The 24,129-nt window shown below is 43.2% G+C and overlaps 1 protein-coding gene across 5 annotated transcripts; it reads left to right on the forward strand.

The window, feature by feature from the left end:
* Nucleotides 1-4,317: 4,317 nt before the first annotated feature.
* LOC112261718 (serine/arginine repetitive matrix protein 2) lies at nt 4,318-23,329 on the forward strand. 5 transcript variants are annotated; one of them, XM_042322033.1, is made up of 10 exons: nt 4,318-4,454; nt 5,854-6,108; nt 6,688-6,783; nt 19,566-19,745; nt 19,859-19,948; nt 20,041-20,100; nt 20,556-20,669; nt 20,890-21,028; nt 21,190-23,014; nt 23,209-23,329. In XM_042322033.1, the coding sequence occupies exons 2-9, from the start codon at nt 5,861-5,863 to the stop codon at nt 22,897-22,899; spliced, it is 2,637 nt and encodes an 878-aa protein (XP_042177967.1). In that variant the 5' UTR covers nt 4,318-4,454; nt 5,854-5,860; the 3' UTR covers nt 22,900-23,014; nt 23,209-23,329. The 5 variants fall into 5 exon arrangements, with proteins under 5 accessions (XP_042177967.1, XP_042177963.1, XP_024293072.2 ...); XM_042322029.1 differs by having other exon boundaries at nt 4,356-4,592; XM_024437304.2 differs by having other exon boundaries at nt 4,356-4,575.
* Nucleotides 23,330-24,129: the final 800 nt, after the last annotated feature.

Raw genomic sequence — 24,129 nt, forward strand, 5'->3', positions numbered from 1 at the left:
GGGACCAGAAGATGAGGGGACCACACTGCCTGTACTGGGCCCAGCAACATCCTAGTTGTGAATGAATAAACACATACAGATTAGACAAATAAGAAAATTACTGAAGGCATTTAGCCTTATAGATCAGTGGTTCTCACGTGAAATTCAGCAGCATTGTGGTTCTTAACACAAACCATTTTTTAACTAGGCAAATCAGTTAGGAACAAATTCTTATTTTCAATGACAGCCTAGGCACAGTGGGTTAACTGCCTTGTTCAGGGGCAGAACAACAGATTCTTTTAACCTTGTCAGCTCGGGGATTTGATCTTGCAACCTTTTGTCCAACGCTCTAACCACTAAGCTACCTGTCACCAGTGTACCTGGCACCTACTAACATACCTCTTCAAAGGCACTTAACCCTCCTGCTGTACTCTGGTCGAATTGGTCCGATTTTCAAGTTCTCTCTCTGAAAAATATAGTTAATTTAATCTGATTGTCATAAGGTTCCATGACTTTGTCCACACAGGGCATCTGAACACACAAAATACATTTGGATGATTTTCATTACATTTTGGGTGTTGTATTTAACTTTTGTACACCTATGGTGTTCCTGGTCAAAAACGACCGGTCACTAGAAATGAATGGTTGAGACTACAATTAGTGTAAAAAATTGAGTTCAGGCACATGCCCATTCATCAGATGGACACACTTCCTCTCCCAGACCCCCACATGCAGGTGTGTTTGAACACACACACACACACACACATACACACCTCACTCCCCTTCTTGGCTTCCATGGCAACCCCCACAGGGACCTTTCCCCAATAGAATCTTTCCCCCCACGGGAACCACACCTGTCGGCATTCTCACAACCAATCGCAACATTGTTTCAATAATATATATAACTTTTCTTGCATATAGAGCTTTTTTGGTATATAGAGCTTTTTTGAGGCCTTGCTCACAATTCATTCTGTGGCAGCACAATGACCAAATGATATACTGTATGTGAGGCTCTTGATCATATCTTTGATCATGATACTGGTGAGGAGAGAGGCCAGGAAACTGACAGTGAAGATGCATTAGAGGAGGAAGTGTCAGATGTTGAAGACAACACAGAATATGATCCAGACCAAGAGACAACCGATATGGAACAATCCAGTAATGAGGAAGAGGGCCCTGCTGAGGTTGTTGTTACATTCCAGTCAAAGAATGGGAATTTGTCCTGGTCTTCATCCCCACCTAAGAGGAGAGGTCGGTTGTCGGCTGGAAATGTTATCAGGATGATCCCAGGGCTAACGAGATATCCCATATCCTGAGTTGATGACATAAAATCCTGCCACTATTTAAGCATTAGAAATGGTTTCAAAACGAACGTCCCTGTTAAACTTTGACACAAAGTAGTCTGTGATAAATAACATATGTCTCATCTGAGTATTTGTTATAGTCAAAATAATCCATATATTATGCTTTTTTACTCAAAAGCGAGTTGTATGAGCTCAGTTCAATGAGACCTACAGGCCATAAATAGCAAATAGAGGTTCAGAACTTGTAATGTTCACAAGAAGTTAAGTTGATAAACAAATTCTAACACAACATTAGGTGATAATATATGTATTATTTTTGATTTATAATCAGCTATAATGGGGCGGTCATTTTGGACCGGGAACACAGAAAGAATTAACATGAAACGAACACAACAGGAGGGTTAAATCTTTTGTCTTGCCCATTCACCCTCTGAATGGCACACAAACAAAATCCATGTCTCAATTGTCCCAAGGCTTAAAAACCTTCTTTAACCTGTCTCCTCCCCTTCATTTTTTATTTTTTTTATTTCACCTTTATTTAACCAGGTAGGCCAGTTGAGAACAAGTTCTCATTTGCAACTGCGACCTGGCCAAGATAAAGCATAGCAGTGTGAGCAGACAACACAGAGTTACACATGGAATAAACAATTAACAAGTCAATAACACAGTAGAAAACAAAGGGGGGAGTCTATATACAATGTGTGCAAAAGGCATGAGGAGGTAGGCGAATAATTACAATTTTGCAGATTACCACTGGAGTGATAAATGATCAGATGGTCATGTACAGGTAGAGATATTGGTGTGCAAAAGAGCAAGTAAATAAATAAAAACAGTATGGGGATGAGGTAGGTGAAAATGGGTGGGCTATTCATCTACGCTCATTGAAGTGGACATCGATAAGGGATCATAGCTCTCACATGGATTCACCTGGTCAGTCTGTCATGGAAAGAGCTGTTCCTAATGTTTTGTACACTCAGTGTTTATCTACTATATACTGTATATACTGCTGTTTTGGAGTTTGACTGACGGGGATGGAGTGCATTTATATGTTCAGCTTACAATGAGGAACCCTATTGTGCTTGCCTGAGAGGAGAAGCTGAAGCTCTGGGTGGAGTACATAGGAGGGTTATGACATTACTTTCTTGGCCAGTCTCATGATTGTTTGCTCATAAGCACAGTCTGCAATGTAGAGCTACCTCACACCTACTGTATCACCTTCATGGCAGTCTGGACCAGGTGATTGATTTGTTATTTTAAGGTAACTGACAAGTTGCCAAACCAGGCTGAAATGCCATAGGATAGAATGCTCTCTATGACAGCCTGGTAGAATAGGATCATGCCCTTCTGTTTGACTCCACAAACCCTGAACCTATGCAGAAAATAAAGGTGTTTTTGGACACTAGAGCATTTGTAAGATTGGAGTACTGAGTATTGTCCACATTATGGACCACCACAGGTGAGTGGTCACCAACAGATTTGGGGTCAAAAAAACATTTACACAGTTTGCTGGACATTTAGGATGAGGTGGTGGTCATCACATCACTACACAAACCTTTGTATCTCTGACATATACACAGTAGTGTCAGTGTCTATAAATTAGACAGAGAATGGCAATATTATCAGATATATTATCGTATATATTAGTATAGTATATATTGTCCACAATATAGTTATCAGGGTGTCTACTTGTACATTCATTTGTATACTGTGTGAATAGGATGGGTGAACTCTCAGCCTTTGGGGGGCACCTCAATGACCTTCGGCTCCAGTTGGTCAGAAATGAGTGATACCACCTGATGGTATAGGGTTTGACTGACATCTGTCTGAGTTTACTGAAGAGGATGTGTGACTGCAAGATGTTAAATGCTGAACTAAAATTCACAAATAGCAACCTTGGGGTTCTCCAGATGTTGCAGGATGAGATGCACTATGCTGAAGATTGCATCATCAGTGCCACGCTTGTATTTGTAAGAAAACTGATACAGGTCCAACAGTGTGTTTAGTCTGAGTGAAGCTAACACACCATGATCTTTTCAAGACAATTCATTACAATGGAGGACAGAGCAACAGGTATACAGTCTTTGTTTTCTTTGGGAGAAGGCTTTTGGGAAAGAGGGGTGATGATTGTTTTCTTTCACCGAGGTGGAACCGTGTGGGAATGTACAGACCTCTGAAAGACAGGGACCCAGGCTGGTGTAACTAAGGGAATGGCGCTGGCATGTATAGCGGCTGTTTTACGGGATCCTGACTAATTATGCTATTTTGTGTTTATTTTGCATTGATCTCAACTTTTTTTGTACATAATGCTTCTGTCATCATTTCCTATGACCGAAAAGAGCTCCTGGACATCAGAACAATGATCACTAATCTCGGCAGCGAAGGACATACTGCTCAACCGGGACCAGGCCCTAATCCCTGACACTGAGAAGAGGAAAAGACGAGAGCTCCGTTCGAGATTATTCTATTAATGGGACCTGGATTACCATAACGCATGCGCTGACCAGCTGGCAAGTGTCTTCACTGGCATTTTCAAAGGATTATTCCACCAACTCCATGGGCCTTTTCTACAGACAGCATAGGTGTAATTTCTGCAGCCCCATCATTGGGCTCCTGAGTGACGCAGCGGTCTAAGACGCTGCATCTCAGTGCTAGAGGTGTCACTACAGACCCTGATTCCAGGCTGTAACCGGCCGTGATTGGGAGTCCCATAGGGCGGCGCACAATTGGCCAAAGCGTCGTTAGGTTTTGGCTGGGGTAAGGCCGTCGGTTTAAATTTGAATTAGTTCTTAACTGACTTGTTTAGTTCAATAAAGGTTAAATAAATGTACCTTATTGTAAACAAGGTGGAAGGAATTACAGATTGTGCCTTTAAATGAACAAGAACCTGAAAATACAAGGGGGCTGTCATTCATGGCATGGACAATATGTCTTCACATTAGGCTACTCATACAGCAGATAAACTCATACTCAGAGTTGTTGTTACTTGTGGCATCAAGTCAACAAGGTGAAAAGTTTATACACCAATAGGTGTAGTCGGCCATAAAACTTTGAAGAAGAAAATTATTAATGGGAAACATGGGAAATGTAGTTTAGACGCGGAGTCTGGGGTCGCCATCATCATGCATGGTTTCCCCCCGATGTTCAGCCAGTGACGATATCAGCAGGCATTAGGTGTTTGTTTTAAGAACACGTACTAGAAGTAGATTTCTTTTTGTTTCTGTTGTCGTTTTATTTAGGCTTTTGCCAGTGTATTTGCTTCCCTTCATCGTCTCCGTTCGCGGGGATCTCAGAGGTAACGTTCGCTATTTGGTTGGTATGCTAAATTGGCTTAATAGTTGCCAGCTACCATGCGGGGATAAAATATTTCGATATCTAACGTTAGCTAGCTGACAAAAAAAAGATACAATGACCTGACTGCTGTCCAAATAATGTCAGAAAACGTATATTGTTTTTGATGCATTCCACAAGTCTACAGCGCACGGTAGCTAGCTACGCTAGTTGCTAACTAGCCTATAATAGAAGGCCGATTTGGGCCAAAGTTTGGCCCGTAAGGCAGGGGGCTCGTTAAGCCTCGGGTTCGATCACTGAGGGGTAGGGCTCGCACAAGAAGTGTGTGTCAACGTCGTCATCTTTAAGTGTAGTAACAAGCTAGTCAGGTACCGTTAACAGTTTAATTTCGACGTAATGCCCGCTGACGTTAGTTATTTCGCTAGCGATTTCATTGTAGACGAACTACCGTAGCCGGTCATTTGTCCCTACTAATAGTTTAGTGCGTAGCTAAAGAAGCTAGCTAGCTATCTCAGTTTCTGATACATCTCATACTACTATAGCTAGCTAGGCTTGTTTCCCTTTCCTGCTGCGAAGTGTTGTGGTATGGTACGTTATAGTAGCTAGCTAGTTAGTTGGTTACCTAGAAATTGTCGGGTTCAAAGGCAGGTCACTTTTTTTTTTTTACTAAACCTTAGCTAGCTATCGGTGACTATATTCTGTTCTACTAAGGTAGCTGTTGCAACGTTAGCTAGCAATCTGTTTTATTTAAGAAGTAAACATAATTTCAAATCCCAAATGTTTATCATAGATAAGCATTTGGGAGAATTGAAATTGTCGTTTACTTCCTGAATTAAAACATTGACCCCAACCTTGCCAACTAGTTTATTTATTTATAAGCTGTGTTTGACAGTGTGGCCTAGTTTGGAATCTCTTCTATATCATCAATATGGTTTATAGGGGAGGGTTATTATAATTACCTATTTGTGCATTGTACCTACCCAATACACTCCCATTTTAGTATTTATTGGCATGCCTAACTCCATAGTGCATGGCTTAAGATACTATGACCAACATTTTTTTACAGCAGCGTCGTGGTCAATTAATATTTTCATTTTACTTCCTAAATTGACCCCAACCCTGGTCTGCCAGCCTAACGTGGTTGATTTTTGTGACCTGGTTGTAGGCTGTTTGTTTTGTTCGGGTCTGACTAATAGGCCTACTACCCTCAACCATTCCAGTTCCAATCATTTTAATACTCACACTTATCTGACCTTTGTCCTTTTCCCCTCCCGGTCCACAGAGGAGCTATGTACAACGGCATTGGCCTGACCACGCCGCGAGGCAGCGGCACTAACGGCTATGTGCAGCGTAACCTGTCGAGCGTGCGTGCAAAGCGTCCACGGGACGAGCGCGGTGGCGAGCGGGACGAGAAGGACCGTGAGAGGCTGGAGAGCCAGCTGAACCGTCAGCCCAACGCAGAGATCCTGGAGCACCAGAGAAAGAGGCAGCTGGAGGTCAAGTGTGCAGAGCTGCAGGACATGATGGAAGAGCAGGGGTGAGAGAGAGCGAGGGATGGGTGGATAGGTGAGGGAGGGGCAGACAGGGGGTGGGGTGGAGAGGGGATTTAATTAAGCTGGCCTGGGTTGCACGGGGCTATGGCCTGTCACGTGACCGGACAAAGCTGGTGAGGTAGGTGTGCCCTGCCCAAATTGAACGGTAATCTGCACCACTCTGTCATATTGTCAACAATGCAGCATGTTGAGTTGTTTATAAATATAAAATATATGTTCACATTTTCAAACTAGTTTCCATTGGGAAGGCAGATGAAGCAATCACTTTCGTATGCGAACACAGAATCCTAAACATTACTCCACATGCTTAACCAACGTCACTTTTTTGGGGGAGGCGAAGTTGGCCAGAGCGGGGCCCCTGGTTCAAGCCCGGGAAGCAGCTCGGTTCCAAAACGAATGCAATCACTTTTCGCCCAGTGCAAACTCCAGGCAGGCGGGCCATTTTAATCAAATCCCCTCAGAAGGGGATGTGGGGGACAGAGATTTGGAGAGAAAGGGTGAAGATATGGGGTGCTGAAGGAGAGCGTTCAGTGTCTTAACTGCTGAGCCGTGTGTGTTGACAGGTACTCAGCTGAGGAGATTGAAGAGAAGGTGAACAGCTTCCGCATGATGCTGCAGGAGAAGCAGGAGTCGCCTTCAGCCCCTACCGAGAGACCATCGTAAGTACACACCACCACAGATCACTATAGAGTAGTGTGAGCACTACGGACTAGTGACATTTCTACTGCAGACAACCACATGGCTGCACAAACTTTTAAATTAACTACAATCATGCTTTATTTATACGGAACATTTCAGGCAAGGGAAAAACTAAGAAAAGCAATGAAAATAAAAACGGAAATATTTACTAAACAAATTAAAATACAACAAATAACTAAAAACTGAATGACTAAAAAGCACCCTAAGGAAAGTAAAGCTAAATATAAAAAATAAAAAAAAATAAAAACTCTTTTTAAAATGTCAAACGTTTCAACCGCCTCAGGTTCTCAGGCAGGCTATTCTAATGGCTGGTGGCATAGTAACTAAAGGCTGCCTGGTCATGCCTCTTGGTCCTAGGCTTTGGGATTGTTAAAAACCTAACTTAAAAGCATGTCTGACATGTATTGGGGTGCACAGTTGTTACGAATCCCTTTTGGCCCGACAGTCTAGGGGGGATGGTAATGAGACCCGTAACATAACTCATGCAAATTATTATTGTGACAAAGTAAAAGTGTGAACGAAATAACCACGACAACAGAAATCTACCGTCAAACTCCAGGTTTATTTATGAACACACGGTAATGGGGGGGAGCAGAAAAAGGGGCTGAGCTGGACCCAAGGAAAGAAACAATAAATATACAAAAACACCCCTAAGCTAGACTAGCCTACTTTAACAACAGCTAACTAACCAAAAATACAGTGGGTGGTCCGCCCAGTTCTAACTAGTGTATTTAACAAAGTTCACCTACGGGTAGTGTATGCCCATGGGCGACTTGTCTTGGTTTCCCCCTTTTCCCACCAGCAACAAACAAACACCATAACCAAAAACAATACTCACAGGTGATGACAAAGTGCTATGGAGGTGCTCAAACAAAAGAGAGGTTAAGACACAAAGCGAGAGTGAAACACAGAGACCTACAGACATGGCATTTACAGAGAGATTGAGCTCTAGAGCAAACAAATGATGGGGTTTTTAAACCATGGGGAAGGAACTGTGATAGGGTAGGAAATAGGAGGAGGTGTGTCTTCTGATTGATGATTGATTGTTGACTGATTGGGGAGTGATGATTTTCACCTGTGAGGGGAGAAGGAGAGAAAAGAAACACACACACAGGATACACACACACACAGGATAACTGTATCCGTAACAACAGTCATGGATTGATAAAAAAAATCTTCATCTTAAAATGTGTTTTCAAACTCACAGGCAGTCATTGCAGAGACCTTAAAACCGGTGTAATGTGTGCTCTCAATTTGGTCTCAGTCAGTACCCGTGCAGCAGCATTCTGTGTGTTTTACAGTTGACCAATGGCTTTCTTGGGTAGATCAGACATTACAGTTGTCAAGCCTGCTTGTAATAAAAGCATGAATTGTGTCTCTGTATCAGCCTGAAAGAGAAATAGCCGCACCTTGGCACTGTTCCTCAGGTGGTAAAAAAAATATTATATGTATATTGTGTGATTTGAAATTGAGAACAATTGAAAATAACACCAAGGTTTTTTACCTGGTGTATTACCTTTATTGCCCCTGAAAGAAAATGTGCAACCAGATACATTCTGTGCTTTGGCTCCAAAAATACATACCTCTGTCTTGTCTTGGAGCTAAAGTCCTCGGGTGACACAAATGGAAAGTTGTCTAGTCTGCGTAGCAGTGGAAATCAATGCTGTGCTTTCTGATAATGCTGCCAAGGGGTTTTAGATAGATAGATAGTCGGACCGGACCCAAAATCAAACCTTGTGGAACGCTGCCAAGTGATATGTAAACTCGGCAACAACAAAAAACGTCCTCAACAACTAAGACATAAACTGAAGAAGTTCCACGGAAATTGGATAATGTGTCCCTGAACAGGGGGGGTCAAAATCAAAAGTAACAGTCAGTATCTGGTGTGGCCACCAGCTGCATTAAGTACTGCAGTCCATCTCCTCCTCATGGACTGCACCAGATTTGCCAGTCCTTGCTGTGAGATGTTAGCCCACTCTTCCATCAAGGCACCTGCAAGTTCCCGGACATTTCTGGGGGGAAGGGCCCAAGCCCTCTGATCCAACAGGTCCCAGATGTACTCAATGGGATTGAGATCCGGGCTCTTCGCTGGCCATGGCAGAACACTGGCATTCCTGTCTTGCAGGAAATCACGCACAGAACGAGCAGTATGGCTGGTGGCATTGTCATGCTGGAGGGTCATGTCAGAATGAGCCTGCAGGAAGGGTACCACATGAGGGAGGATGTCTTCCCTGTAACGCACATCATTGAGATTGCCTGCAATGATAACAAGCTCAGTCCGATGATGCTGTGACACACCAGACATTGACACTCTCCACCTCCAAATCGATCCCGCTCCAGAGTACAGGCCTCAGTGTAGCGCTCATTCCTTTGACGATAAATGCGAATCCGACCATCACCCCTGGTGAGACAAAACCGTGACTCGTCAGTGAAGAGCAATTTTTGCCAGTCCTGTCTGGTCCAGCGACGGTGGGTTTGTGCCCATAGGTGACGTTTTTGCCGGTGATGTCTGGTTAGGACCTGCCTTACAACAGGCCTACAAGCCCTCACTCCAGCCTCTCTCAGCCTATTGCGGACAGTCAGCACTGATGGAGGGATTGTGCGTTCCTGGTGTAACTCGGGCAGTTGTTGTTGCAATCCTGTACCTGTCCCGCATGTGTGATGTTCGGATGTACCGATCCTGTGCAGGTGTTTTTACACGTGGTCTGCCACTGTGAGGACGATCAGCTGTCCGTCCTGTTTCCCTGTAGCTCTGTCTTAGGCGTTTCACAGTACGGACGTTGTAATTTATTGCCCTGGCCACATCTGCAGTCCTCATGCCTCCTTGCAGCATGCCTATGGCACGTTCACGTAGATGAGCAGGGACCCTGGGCATCTTTCTTTTGGTGTTTTTCAGAGTCAGTAGAAAGACCTATTTAGTGTCCTACGTTTTCATAACTGTGACCTTAATTGCCTACTGTCTGTAAGCTGTTAGTGTCTTAACCTCTTGATCCTACTTGAGACGCAGACGTCCCAACTAGAGCTCTGGAAATGCAAATGCGCTACGCTAAACGCTAATAGTATTAGTTAAAACGCAAACGTTCATTAAAATACACATGCTTGGTATTGAATTAAAGCTACACTCGTTGTGAATCCAGGCACCAAGTCAGATTTTTAAAATGCTTTTCGGCGAAAGCATGAGAAGCTATTATCTGATAGCATGTAACACCCCAAAAGACCCGTAGGGGATGTAAACAAAAGAATTAGCATAGTCGGCGCTACACAAACCGCACAATAAAATATAAAACATTCATTACCTTTGACCATCTTCTTTGTTGGCACTCCTTGATGTCCCATAATCAATACTGGGTCTTTTTTTCGATTAAATCGGTCCATATATAGCCTAGATATCGATCTATGAAGACTGTGTGATAAACGGAAAAAAATAGCGTTTCATAACGTAACGTCATTTTTTTTAAAGTTAAAAAGTCGACGATAAACTTTCACAAAACACTTCGAAATACCTTTCTAATGCAACTTTAGGTATTAGTACACGTTAATAAGCGATAAAAATCATCAGGAGGCGATGTAAATTCGATAGCTGGTCGTCTGGAAAAAATGTCCGGAAAAACACCGGGCCAATACATCAAGTTGGTGGTCGGAGGGAATCGGTTCCCTTTGGTCGGTTCTACCAAGAATCAAATCCGAATCAAATGAGAAGACTCTATACATCCTGTGGAAGCTGTAGGTACTGCAACCTCGGCTCATTTAATACGGTTCACCTTTAACAATGGGTTGAAGTGGCGCATGGATATTTTTTTTTTCCATTTCCAGTGATCAGATTTTCCTGCGCTTTTCGATGAAACAGACGTTCTGTACTAGTCACAGCCGTGATTGAACCAGTTTTAGAAACGTTAGAGTGTTTTCTATACACACATACTAATCATATGCATATACTATATTCCTGGCATGAGTAGCAGGACGGCAAAATGTTGCGCGATTTTTAACAGAATGTTCGAAAAAGTAGGGGGTAGGCTTAAGATGAACTTCTTTGGGACAGGGGACAGTATTTTCACATCCAGATGAAAAGCGTGTCCAAAGTAAACGGTCTGCTATTCGGACCCAGAAGCTAAGATATGCATATTATTACTAGATGTGTATAGAGAACATTCTGAAGTTTCTAAAACTGTTTGAATCATGTCTGTGAGTATAACAGAACTTATTTGGCAGGCGAAACCCTGAGGAGAAAAAATATATATAAAAATTTTTTTTTTAAATCGCTCAGATTTTTTTGTTGTTTTTGAGGTCACTCTCTTTTCAATGAGAAATTGGTTGAGGTTTTTCCTTTGAGAAATGAAGTAACACTGTTCAGAATGAGGCTCGAGGGATGTGTACTCTTTGTTAGAGGCGCGTGACCTGAAAGCACGCTCCACTTTGTTTTCTTCCGGTATTGAACACAGTATATCCCGTCTTCAATTTTATCGATTATTTACGTTAAAACAAAATACCTAAAGTTGTATTACTAAAGTATTTTGGACAATGCTTGCAGGTAACTTTTGAGATATTTTGTAGTCACGTTGCGCAAGTTGGAACCTGTGTTTTTCTGGATCAAACGCACCAAATAAATGGACATTTTGGATATATATCGACGGAATTAATCGAACAAAAGGACCATTTGTGATGTTTATGGCACATATTGGAGTGCCAACACAAGAAGATCTTCAAAGGTAAGGCATTAATTATATTTTTATTTCTGCGTTTTGTGTCGTGCCTGCAGGGTTGAAATATGATTTTCTCTCTTTGTTTACTGGGGTGCTATCCTGAGATAATAGCATCGTTTGCTTTTGCCGTAAAGCATTTTTGAAATCTGACACGTTGGCTGGATTTAGCTTTAATTTGGTATATTGAATGTGTGATTTCAGTTGAATTTTTATAGTAATTTATTTGAATTTGGAGCTCTGAATTTTCAATGGATGTTGGCCGGGTGGAACGCTACCGTCCCACATATCCCAGAGAGGTTAATGAACATGCACCTGTGGAACGGTCGTTAATTGTTTATGGTTCATTGAACAAGCATGGGAAACGGTGTTTAAACCCCTTACAATGAAGATCTGTGAAGTTAATTTGTAAAAGTCCAAATATCTTTGAAAGACAGGGTCCTGAAAAAGGGATGTTTATTATCAAACTTTTTATCAGGTCTTGCCTGACTGATACCCAGACTGTTTATCTTATTTCTGAAATATGCCGCAAACTCATCACATTTCGATGTGGAAGAAACTTCATATATGATTTATCAGGCCACCTGGTCGAGAAGAGCAGTCTCGAATTTATTCTGATTCAGTTATCAAGTTAGAAAAGTTTCCTCAACTGGCATTGTTAATTGCCTTGTTATATATGCCAAGTTGCTCTCTCAGAATATCATAATGGACCTGCAACTTTGACTTTCTCCACTTCTGCTCTGCCTTTCTGCAAATTCTCTTAAATGTATTAGTTTCCTTAATCATCCAGGGGGCTCTCCAGTTGGATGTGACCCTTTTCAACTTTTCTTTTGAGCTATGGCATCAATGGTTGCCCTTAATTTTCTATTAAAGTTGTCAACTAAATCATCACAAGAGGAAGGCAGAATAGGTGGAGTATTGTTTATACACTCAATAAAATCTTAAAGCGTTTCTTAATAATGCGTTCAGCATTACTCTGTTATGGGCAACAAGGTAGTCAGCTGAAGCAACGTCAACAATCGAGGATATGTCAATAGAACGCTCCTTGGTAATAATCAGGTCCAGAGTATGGCTGCGGTTATCGGTCGGCCCAGTAGCATGTTGCATGAAGTCCATAAAGCTCAAAAGATTCAGAAATTCAATATCCTTGGAGTCGCTCTTTGTCAACATGATTATTCAAAAAGCACTCACACATCGGAGCTATCTTTTTTGCAGGGGCATGGTAACAGTTGAATAAAATGAGAGAAAAGATGAAACTCGAACACTGCTCTTGATAGTATCAATGCTCTTTAACTTCTTGACGCAACCCATCCCGTTAGCGGGATAATTGTCATCAACAACCGCTGAATTGCAGAGTGCCACATTCAAATAATATTACTAAAAATATTTATATTCATGAAATCACAAGTGCAATATAGCAAAACACAGTTTAGTTTTTTGTTAATCCACCTGTCGTGTCAGATTTAGAAAATATGCTTTACAGCGAAAGCAATCCAAGCGTTTGTAAGTTTATCAATCACTAGACAAAACATTATGAACACCTAGCGTCAAAGTAGCTTGGTCACAAATCAGAAAGCAATCAAATTAATCGCTTATTAATCGCTTACCTTTGATCTTTGGATGTTTTCACTCACGAGACTCCCAGTTACACAATAAATGTTATTTTGTTCCATAAAGATTATTTTTATATCCAAAATACCTCAGTTTGTTTGGCGCGTTATGTTCAGAAATCCATAGGCTCGAGCGGTCACTACAACACAGACGAAAATTCCAAATAGTATCTGTAATGTCCACAGAAACATGTCAAACGTTGATATATTATCGATTATATATATCTCTTTTTCAGTAGGAGAGGGAGAGTCAATGGCTGCCCCACTGTGTTGCGGAAGCAAAACTCATGCGAACACTCAGCTATCCACTGACGCAATGTTATCTTTCTCGCTCATCTTTCAAAATAAAAGCCTGAAACTGTCTAAAGACTGTTGACACCTTGAGGAAGCGATAGGAAAAGGAATCTAGTTGATATCCCTTTAAATGGAGCGAAGGCAGGCTATGGAACATGGAGCTTTCAAAATAGAAGCCACTTCCTGGTGTGATTTTCCTCAGGTTTTCGCCTGCAATATCAGTTCTGTTATACTCACAGACAATATTTTGGCAGTTTTGGAAACTTTAGTGTTTTCTATCCTAATCTGTCAATTCTAGCATATGGGCCTGAGAAATAGGCCGTTTACTTTGGGAACGTTATTGTTCCAAACATAAAAATAGTGCCCCCTAGCTGAAAAAGGTTAATAAGCTTTACATATCGGCCTCACGGCCTTCGTCAGCTTTTTCAACATGAATATTAAAATCACCCAACACAATGATTTTATCATAGTTTTCAAGGACAATAGTACAGAGAAATCGGTAAAGAAAGTGGGGCAGTACTTTGGTGGCCTACACAGGGTTATGGCCAGCACTGGTGGCTAAAATTTAAACAGTATAGCATGCTGCTCGAAAGACCCAAAGTCGCCAAATGAAATGTCCTTACAGCTGAGAGCATTAGTGAAAATAGATGCTGTCTCCACCCTTTTTCCCTTTTCTGATAGAGTATGAAAAGCTGTAGTCTGGGGGGGAAGCTTCAATAAGAGCAGCACTACAGTCGACGGCCATGTTTCAGTGAGTAACATTGCAATCAACTTTGCGGTCAGTAATGTAATGAGGTTATTCACGAGAGAGGTTTTACTAGTGATTGCATTTAACCGCTCTAGGGTATGTGGGACGCTAGCGTCCCACCTGGCCAACATCCAGTGAGTGTGCAGAGCGCCAAATACAAAAATACTCATTATTACATTTCAGAAAAGATACAACTATTTTACATTGGTTTAAAGATTAACTTCTTGTGAATCCAATCACGGTGTCATATTTCAAAAATGCTTTACGGCGAAAGCATACCTTACAATTATTTGAGAACATAGCCCAGCAGACAAATTATTACAAACAGTAACCAGCCAAGTTGAAGAGTTACACAAGTCAGAGAGAGAATTAATCACTTACCTTTGATGATCTTCATATGTTTGCACTCAGAAGACATTAATTTATTCAATAAATGTTCCTTTTGTTCGATAGTCTCTCTTTATATCCGAAAACCGTTTTGTTCTCGCGTTTTCTTCAGTAATCCACAGGCTCAAACGCAGTCACAACAGGCAGACAAAAAATCCAAATTGTATCCGTAAAGTCAAACGATGTTTATATTCAATCCTCAGGTTGTTTTTTTGCCTAAATAACCTATAATATTTCAACCGGACAATAACGTTGTCAATATAAAAGGTAAACAAGAAAGGCACTCTCTCTGGTCGCGCGCATGAAAAAGCTCTGACACGGCAGAGTCCACTCATTCAGACTGCTCTTACTCCCTCATTTTTCAGAATACAAGCCTGAAACAATTTCTAAAGACCGATGCCATCAGGTGGAAGGCATAGGAACTGCAATTTGAGTCCTAAGTCAATGGATACTGTAATGGCATTAAATAGAGAACTGCACCAAAAAAAATGTCTTACTTCCAGAATGGATTTTTCTCAGGTTTTCGCCTGTCAAATCAGTTCTGTTATACTCAGACATTATTTTAACAGTTTTGAAAACTGTTAGTGTTTTCTATCCAAATCTACTAATTATATGCATATCCTATCTTCTGGGCCTGAGTAGAAGGCAGTTTAATTTGGGCATGCCTTTCATCCAAAATTCCAAATGCTGCCCCCTACCCTAGGAGAAGTTAAGATGTATGGGCCACTCTTCACCTGGGCCATCTGCCTAGAGGTAACCAATGGAGTAACAACCAAATTATCGTTACAGCCATGTTTTCTAACAGTCTCCAATCTATCAGACTTGTAGGAGATGAGTTTGTATAAACTCACTGGAAAGCAGATAAAGGAACATAAATTAGGTTGCTCGCAATAACCAAAGTGGCTATTTCTATGGGAGTTGATATGGTTTCCAAGTCCTCTATTGCTTATTCTAACAGGGACAACTGGAGTACTACCAGACCCTATCTGTCAGTCTCTAAAACAGTTTGCAATGTTGCTGGAAATTGGAACCCCTGCGCTTAGGGGTAATCATATCTCTTTTAAAAAGTGCTGGTTGCACCCACAAAAAGACATTCTTGTCATTGCAAAGTTTCTTCAGGTGCTCGTTTAGGGCAAAGAGTCGGCTGAAAAGTTCCAAACCCCTTCGGTAGCTCGGGAGGGGGCCAGAGAATTATCTAACCTAACCTGTGCCAGCGAGGGTCGTAAAGATAAACTCCTAAAATGAAGGTTGTTTAAACTAGAGCTCGACCGATTTATGATTTTTCAACGCCGATACCAATTATTGGAGGACCAAAAAAAGCCAATAACGATTAATCTGCCGATTTAAAAAAAAAAAACAATAAAAAACAACAACTATATATATATTTTTTTTTGTGTTATTTTTTGTTATAATAATGACAATTACAATGATACTGAATGAACACTTATTTTAACATAATATAATACATCAATAAAATCAATTTAGCCTCAAATAAATAATGAAATATGTTCAATTTGGATTAAAAAATGCAAAAACAAAGTGTTGGAGAAGAAAGTAAAAGTGCAATTATATGCCATGTAAGAAAGCTAACGTTTAAGTTCCTTGCTCAGAACATGAGAACATATGAAAGCTGGTGGTTCCTTTTAACATGAGTCTTCAATATTCCCAGGTAAGAAGTTTTAGGTTGTAGTTATTATAGGACTATTTCTCTCTATACCATTTGTATTTCATATACCTTTTGACTATTGGATGTTCTTATAGGCACTATAGTATTGCCAGTGTAACAGTATAGCTTCCATCCCTCTCCTCGCCCCTACCTGGGCTCGAATCAGGAACATATCGACAACAGCCACCCTCGAAGCAGCGTTCCCCTTGCTCTGCATGGGTAACAACTACTCCAAGTCTCAGAGCAAGTGACGTTTGAAGCGCTATTAGCGCTCACCCCGCTAACTGGCTAGCCATTTCACATCGGTTACACCAGCCTAATCTCGGAAGTTGATAGGCTTGAAGTCATAAACAGCGCTGTGCTTGCGAAGAGCTGCTGGCAAAAGGCACGAAAGTGCTGTTTGAATGAATGCTTACGAGCCTGCTGGTGCCTACCATCGCTCAGTCAGACTGCGCTATCAAATCATAGACTTAATTATAACATAATAACACACAGAAATACGAGCCTTAGGTCATTAATATGGTAGAATCCGGAAACGATCATTTCGAAAACAAAACGTTTATTCTTTCAGTGAAATACAAAACTGTTCTGTATTTTATCTAACGGATGGCATCCCTAAGTCTAAATATTCTTGCTGCATTGCACAACCTTCAATGTTATGTCATAATTACGTAACATTCTGGCAAATTAGTTCACAATGAGCCAGGCGGCACAAACTGTTGCATATACCTTGACTCTGCGTGCAAAGAACGCAAGAGAAGTGACACAATTTCACCTGGTTAATATTGCCTGCTAACCTGGATTTCTGTTAGCTAAATATGCAGGTTTAAAAATATACTTCTGTGTATTGATTTTAACCACATTGATGTTTATGGTTAGTTACATGTTGGAGCAACGACAGTCCTTTTTCGCGAATGCGCACAGCATCGATTATATGCAACTCAGGACACGATAGATACACTAGTAATATCATCAACCATGTGTAGTTATAACTAGTGATTATGATTGTTGATTGTTTTTTATAAGATAAGTTTAATGCTAGCTAGCAACTTACCTTGGCTTCTTACTGCATTCGCGTAACAGGCGGGCTCCTTGTGAGGAGCGTTGGACTAGTTAACCGTAAAGTTGCAAGATTGAATCCCTGAGCTGACAAGGTAAAAATCTGTCGTTCTGCCCCTGAACAAGGCAGTTAACCCACCGTTCCTAGGCCGTCATTGAAAATAAGAATGTGTTCTTAAAAACTTCTTATGGCTGCAATCCCGTTAACGGGAGCGATTTGACAACAGCCAGTCAAAGTGTATGGCGCAATTTTCAAAACATCAAAAATCTCAAAATTAACATTCCTTAAACATACATGTGTCTCATACCATTTTAAAGCTATTCTCATTGTTAATCCCACCAAAGTGTCCGATTTCAAAGAATATGCTTTTCAGCAAAAGCACTACAAACGATTATGTTAGGTCTCACCAAACCACAATAAGCACAGCCATTTTACAGCAAAATATAGCATTCACAAAAAACAGAAATGGAGATAAAATTAATCACTAACCTTGAATTATCTTAATCAGATGACATTCATAGGACTTCATGTTACACAATACATGCATGTTTTGTTTGATAAAGTTCATATTTATATAAAAAAAATCTGAGTTTACATTGGCTATTAAGATTCACTACTTCCAAAAACATCAAGTGATTTTTGCATAGCTACATCGTTTCAACAGAAATACTCATCATAAATGTAGATGATAATACAAGTTATACACATGGAATTATAGATATACCTCTCCTTAATGCAACCGCTGTGTCAGATTTCAAAAAAGGTTTACGGAAAAAGCCAGCCATGCAATAATCTGAGACAGAGCTCAGAACAGAAGCCAAATTAGCCGCCATGTTGGAGATGAACTTCATCAGAATGCAGTCCTAGGAATCCCAGGTCCACAATAAATGCTTGATTTGTTCAAAAATGTCAGTTATTTTATGTCCAATTCGCTACTTTGGTTAGTGCGTTTGGTAAACAATTCCAAAGTCACAAAGCGCGTCCACTATAACGTGACGAAATGTCCAAAAGTTCCGTAACAGTCAGTAGAAACATGTCAAACGATGTACTGAATCAATCTTTAGAATGTTGTTTACATATATCTTGAATAACGTTCCAACCGGAGAATTAGAATGACTTCAGATGACCGGTGGAACGCAGGTCCTTCCCCTGTGAACGCGCATAGTGAAAGCATGTTCAACTCGTGGCAGTGGTGACTATTTCCTGTCTCATTCGACCCCCCTTCACATTAGTTCTAAGTTCTATACAAAGTTCTATTGACTGTTGACATCTAGTGGAAGGCGTAGGAAGTAAAAACTCATCCATATCTCGCTGTAATTTCAATGAGCTTGGTTGAAAATCTGCCACTCCCAGAAAAAATACAAACAGGAAGTGGAATTTCTCAGGTTTTTGCCTGCAATATGAGTTCTATTATACTCCGACATAATTGAAACAGTTTTAGAAACTCCAGAGTGTTTTCTATCCAATACTAATAATAATATGCATATATTAGCAACTGATACTGAGGAGCTGGCTGTTTACAATGGGCACCTTTTCATCCAAGCTACTCAATACTGCCCCTCCAGCCATAAAAAGTTAACTGACTTGCCTAGTTAAATATTTCCGATTGTTATGAAAACTTGAAATCGGCCCTAATTAATCGGGACAGATCAACGCCGCCCGACTCATAATTAGATATGCTATAGGAGGCATTTAAAACATATTTGGTTTGCCTGGGTTACATTAAGGTTGGTGTACTTAGAAAGCAGATGTTTCTTTTCTCGCAGCCGAGCTAACAGCCGGAGGATCTCTTCCCTAAGATGTTTGATGGTGGTGCATTTAGGGCAGACACATCCCTGTCCATTTTCCAGTTCCACCTTATCTTCATCTTGTGATTGTGTGGAAATCATCTCACTCCTGAAGCATTTGCGCCAAGCCATGAATGGAAACACTGGTGGGCTAGCACGGCCAACGTTTGCCTGCTCCATTTTCATGATGGCTAGCAGCTAACTGGAATCCGGGACACACATTTTTGGTCCCAGCCGTAAAAGCTGATCGCATCACGAAATCAGTAGTAATACAAACTTTTAGCTATGATTTAAAAAAAATGATTTAATCAAATATTTCATAACAGTGTACACTGTTCTGTTGTGCGCTCTGATGTCTGTTGCGTGATGACGTGGCTCTTCCAACAGTTGCTGGCCATTGAACAAGGTGGTGAAACACCACTGTTCCTCTCTTTGGGGAGTAACCAAGCGTGACAATAATAGGACCTATTGAACAATGGTCCCCCTCCTTCAGGGCGACAGAGACTCACGCCCTGGCTGCAGCCAATCAGCAGAAGAACGACCGGCTAAAGGCGGCGTTCGGCATCGCCACTGACTACGTAGACGGCTCCTCCTTCCACCCAGAACGCAAGGAGCGAGAGAAGGAGAAGAGGGAGCAGGAGAGGCTGGAGAAAGAGAAGCAGCAGAAATACGTGTGAGTCGAGGGGAGGGGGGTTCTCCTAGCTAGACTTATTTGTGTAACTCTGATTTTCCTTTGTTTATCTGTTACTTACCATCTCTTTCTCTCCCCCTCCGTCTCTCTCTCAGGCTGGTAGAAGAGTCAGAGGACTCGGACTCACCAGCCCGAAAGCAGAGCCGTAAGAAGAAGAAAAGGAAGAAAAACAAGAACAGAGACAGGTGAGGGAAGGGAGAAAGTCCTATTTTGTGTGCATGCGTAAAAATAATGCATAGCTTGTTTGATTGACAGATCACTTTACTCTCTTCTTCAGCTCAGAGAGTCCCTCCCTCTCTCCTACACGGGTGAAAACTAAAAAGAGGAAAAAGAAAAGGTTTCCATTTTTTTCCATTTTGCAGATGGTGAATGGATTTCTTGTCCAACGTAGTTTCATAACATTGGTATTGTTATTTCAGAACATCTAAATTGTAGTGGATCAGAACCTCTTATGTAAGGGATGTGCTAGCTTTTAGTTTGCTAGCGAGGACTCATACTTAGCACCTCTGAATGTAATTTGCCTACCGATTTTTACGTGGAGAATCACGTGAAAAAATTACATCTACAGCGGGCGTTCCCCCCCAAAACAAAGCATGCTGAACGATCAACAGACAAACGCTAGATTCACGTTCGGTGTGATGTGTGCGAGCCTTTTACCCATTTCAGCTTAATGAACAGACTTTGTTCTAGGGACAGGCTAGAAAAAAAGGGTGACAAAGACAGGTGGGTCCTACAGAAAGTGGTTCATAGTGTGTGTGTGTACTAAAATACTTTGTTTGTTTTCCCTCTCAGCTCCTCAGACGAGAAGCAGGCGTCCAAGAAAAAACGCAAGAGAAGTGAAAATGAGACTCCGCCCCAGGGTAAGACACGGCGCCATAGGAGTGGGTCCTCAAGCTCTGCTCACAGGTACTTCCGGGTCACCAGAGGTCATGACTCACAATTTGGGGTTGTAACTTCCCCTAAATTCCTAGGTTTTCTACAAATCCTCGTTGAAGTTACTGAAAATGTGCAACCCTACTCAGTTACTCAATTCCTAGTCATTCAAGAACTTAAAAGTCAAGGCAGAGTTTTGAGTTGCACCCCATGCTGTTATTCTATCTCTCATGCCTTGTCTCCATTTGATCAGCCAATCCCCTCCCCTGCTGAGAGAGAGGCAGCAGAACCAGCCAGTCAAGAGAGCAGAAGAAGGGAGAAGGGGGCTGGCTCCTGACAGGAGGGGTTGTAGTCGTGAGGACGGGAGTCCACAGCGTCCAGGAGGCAGAGTGGTAAGACCACCTGTGATTGGTCCGGTGATCAGATCTCTACTATTTCAAAACCTTCTCTCCTGTTTTGTGACAATTCGGCATAATCAATGGCCTTCAGCACTCTCACTCATTCTCCTTTCCCCTCTCACCTCACTCTCCTTACCTCCTTCTCTCCCTCTCAGAGATCTCCCAGGTATCACAGCTCCCCTGAACGCCGACCGAGGGCAAACAAGGAAAAGGAGAAGGAGCGACTGAAGGACAAAGAGAAAAAAAGAGAGAAGGAGCGTGAGAAAGTGAAGCCTACAAGAAAGAGACACGACTCCTCTTCCCCCTCTCCTCCTCGACTGGAACGAGAGAAAGCCAGGCGCTCCAGAAGTGGAGAGCGAGAGAAGGATAGAGGAAATCAGAGAACAATGCTGCAGAGGAGCAGAGACGACTCTTCATCCCCCTCTCCACCCCCGAAACAACCGGACACCAGGAAACAGAGGAGCGGAAAGGAGGACAAACCACAAAGACGAGACTCCTCTGTGTCTCCATCACGAGAAAAAGAGGGAGCAAAGAGTAGAGAGGGGGAGCGAGGAAAGGAAAGAAATGTTCCCCCCCGAGCCCCAGCTGACAGAGAGAGGGGGAGAGGGAATGAGAAAGGACCTCTCCCTAGTCGGAAAAGCGATGGAGGGAGGGGTAGAAACTCATCCCGCGACTCCACATCCCCTGTCCCTCAATCACCTCTCGCCAATGGACGACAGAAAGAAAGGGAGCGTGAGGGAAGGACAGAGAACGAGTGGAAACCGGAGGAGAGGGGTAAAGGGAGGGAGAGGGAATTGAATGAAGAGAGGCAGAAACAAGATGAGCGGAGGAAGCAGGAGAGTGAAAGGGAAAAAGAGAGGGAGCGAGACCGAGATGGAGGGAGAGAGCGCGAGAGATCTGGCAGATTGTCTTCTACTCAACAACATCCGTCTATCTGTTTGTCTGAAGACCTCCCCGTGGAGCGAATTGGGGAGAGGGGGACAGTCGAGAGGGAGCGAAAAAGACAAACTGACGAGGACACCAGGTGGGAGAACAGAGACCAAAGCCTGTCGGAAAAAGAGCAAGACAAGGAGAAGCAGAAAGCGAAGGAAAGCAGCAGCAGTAGCAGCGGGAGTGACAGCGACAGTTCTTCCTCATCCTCCTCTGGCTCATCATCTTCTTCATCCTCCGACGAGGAAGAGAAGAAAAAGGGAACCATGGTGAAGAGCAGCCTGGCGAAGAAAGCCCTCCCCTCCCTCATCGCTCCACCCGCCGTAGGTGCCGCCTTCCAGAGGTATGTGGCCAATGGGGACAGAGGGAGCGCTTCGGAGAGTGACGAACAGAGAGCTATAGGGAGAGAGAAGGAATGTGAGAGAACGGGAGGAGGGGACAGGGTCATGCTCTCTGAAAGGGAAAACCCGCCCCCTGCTGCCCAACGTCCCCCTGCTGCCGAACGCTCCCCCACAGACAGAGAGAAGGAGCGAGGGAGGGGACAGGAGAGGTACAGCCCAACGGAGGTAGAGAGCTCCAGCCCTCCACCCTCTCCTCCCAGAAGAGGAGCCCCCCAAGGCAGAAGCGAGAGGTACGCCCCCACTGAAGAGGAAAGAGAAAAGGTGCGGGAGAAGGAGAGAGAGGGAGGGGTGAAGAGCCAGGCCAGGAGGGCAGAGAGGCACAGCCCCTCTGAGCAGGAATGGGAGAGGAAGAGGGCGCCCTCCCCAAAAGCCCCCGCAATAGCAGTTGTCCCGCGGCCCTCCCCTCGCCGCACCCCCACGGCAGTACCAGGACCCCCAGCCCTCGACGACAAGCCAGCACCCGGAGAGCCTCGCCTCCTACCCGCTCCCCGACTCGCGCCTACGCACCACGGCGGAGCCGCAGCCGGGAGCTAGAGCACAACCGAGAGAGGCAGAGAGCGAGGGATAGAGGGGGGAGGGATTGCTCCAGAGACAGAGGAGCCAGGAGGAGCAGGTCGAGGAGCCCCAGAAGACGCAGTCCCCTCTACAGGTACGACCAGGACCTATTCACAACAAATCAAACACAACTCAACTACACACTACATCAAACATCACACACAGTGGGGCAACTTCCTGCGTACATAAATCAATAATAACTCAATTCAAATCTGCCAAGACCTCAGAATGCCAAACCGGATTCTAAATTGTTTATTTAATTTGTGTATTTATTTTCTCGTCCCTCAGGTCTCGGCGATCCCCCTCTCCCATTCGAGGAAGTAGAAGCAGCCTCTCGCTATCCAGAGAAAGGCGGAGAGACCAGGAGAGAGAGAAGAATAGAGAGCTGGAGAGAGCGAGGGAAAAAGAGCGGCAACGTGAAAAAGAGCAAGAGAGGCGAGAGCGTCAACCTATTAAAGAGGTCCCCCCACCCCGTCGCTCTTCCACTTCTGGTTCTTCTTCCTCATCCCCCTCTCCGGCCCGAGAGAGGAAGGAGCTGCCTGTAGAAAAAGTGATGAAACCAACGGTGGAGAAAGACCGAAGAAGTGATAGAGACGAACGAGAGAAAGGGGGAGACAGAGGAAGGAAGGCTCGTTCCATACCCTCACCGCTCCACTCCAAGGAGACCAGTCCCCTTCCCAGCCAATCAGAAATCAGAGCCCACCCCAAAGAAACACGTCACTCTGACCCACCCCACTTCAGGTCACCACAGGCCCTCAGCCATTCAGAGACCAGAGTATCTCTACGAGACACCTCGAGGACCCAATCTCCTCTCCCCTCACGCAGCGCTACCGATCCCTCAGACCGACCAGTCAGGACTGAAAACGGTGTGAGCGAGAAGGGGGCCAAAGAGAAAAGGAAAGGAAAGTTAGGCAGCCCCCGTTCTTCATCGTCTTCTTCTTCTTCCTCCTCCTCATCTTCCTCTTCATCAGACAGTTCTGACTCTGATACAGAGCAAGGAAAAGCGTAAGGAGGGGTGTTAAATGATTGACATGTTTTACATTTGGATCACATTGTGGATAGAAATGCCGTAAATGGAGCTGACATGATTCCTCTCGTTACAATATCTCCCTCTCTCTCTCCCAGAGGTGACAGGATAACGGCTGCCCATAGCTCCTCCTCCTCCTCCTCTTCTGAAAGTGAGAAGGAAGACAAGAAAAAGTGGTAACC

This window comes from Oncorhynchus tshawytscha, linkage group LG01 (genome assembly GCF_018296145.1).
Source record: "Oncorhynchus tshawytscha isolate Ot180627B linkage group LG01, Otsh_v2.0, whole genome shotgun sequence".
Lineage (NCBI taxonomy): Eukaryota > Metazoa > Chordata > Actinopteri > Salmoniformes > Salmonidae > Oncorhynchus > Oncorhynchus tshawytscha.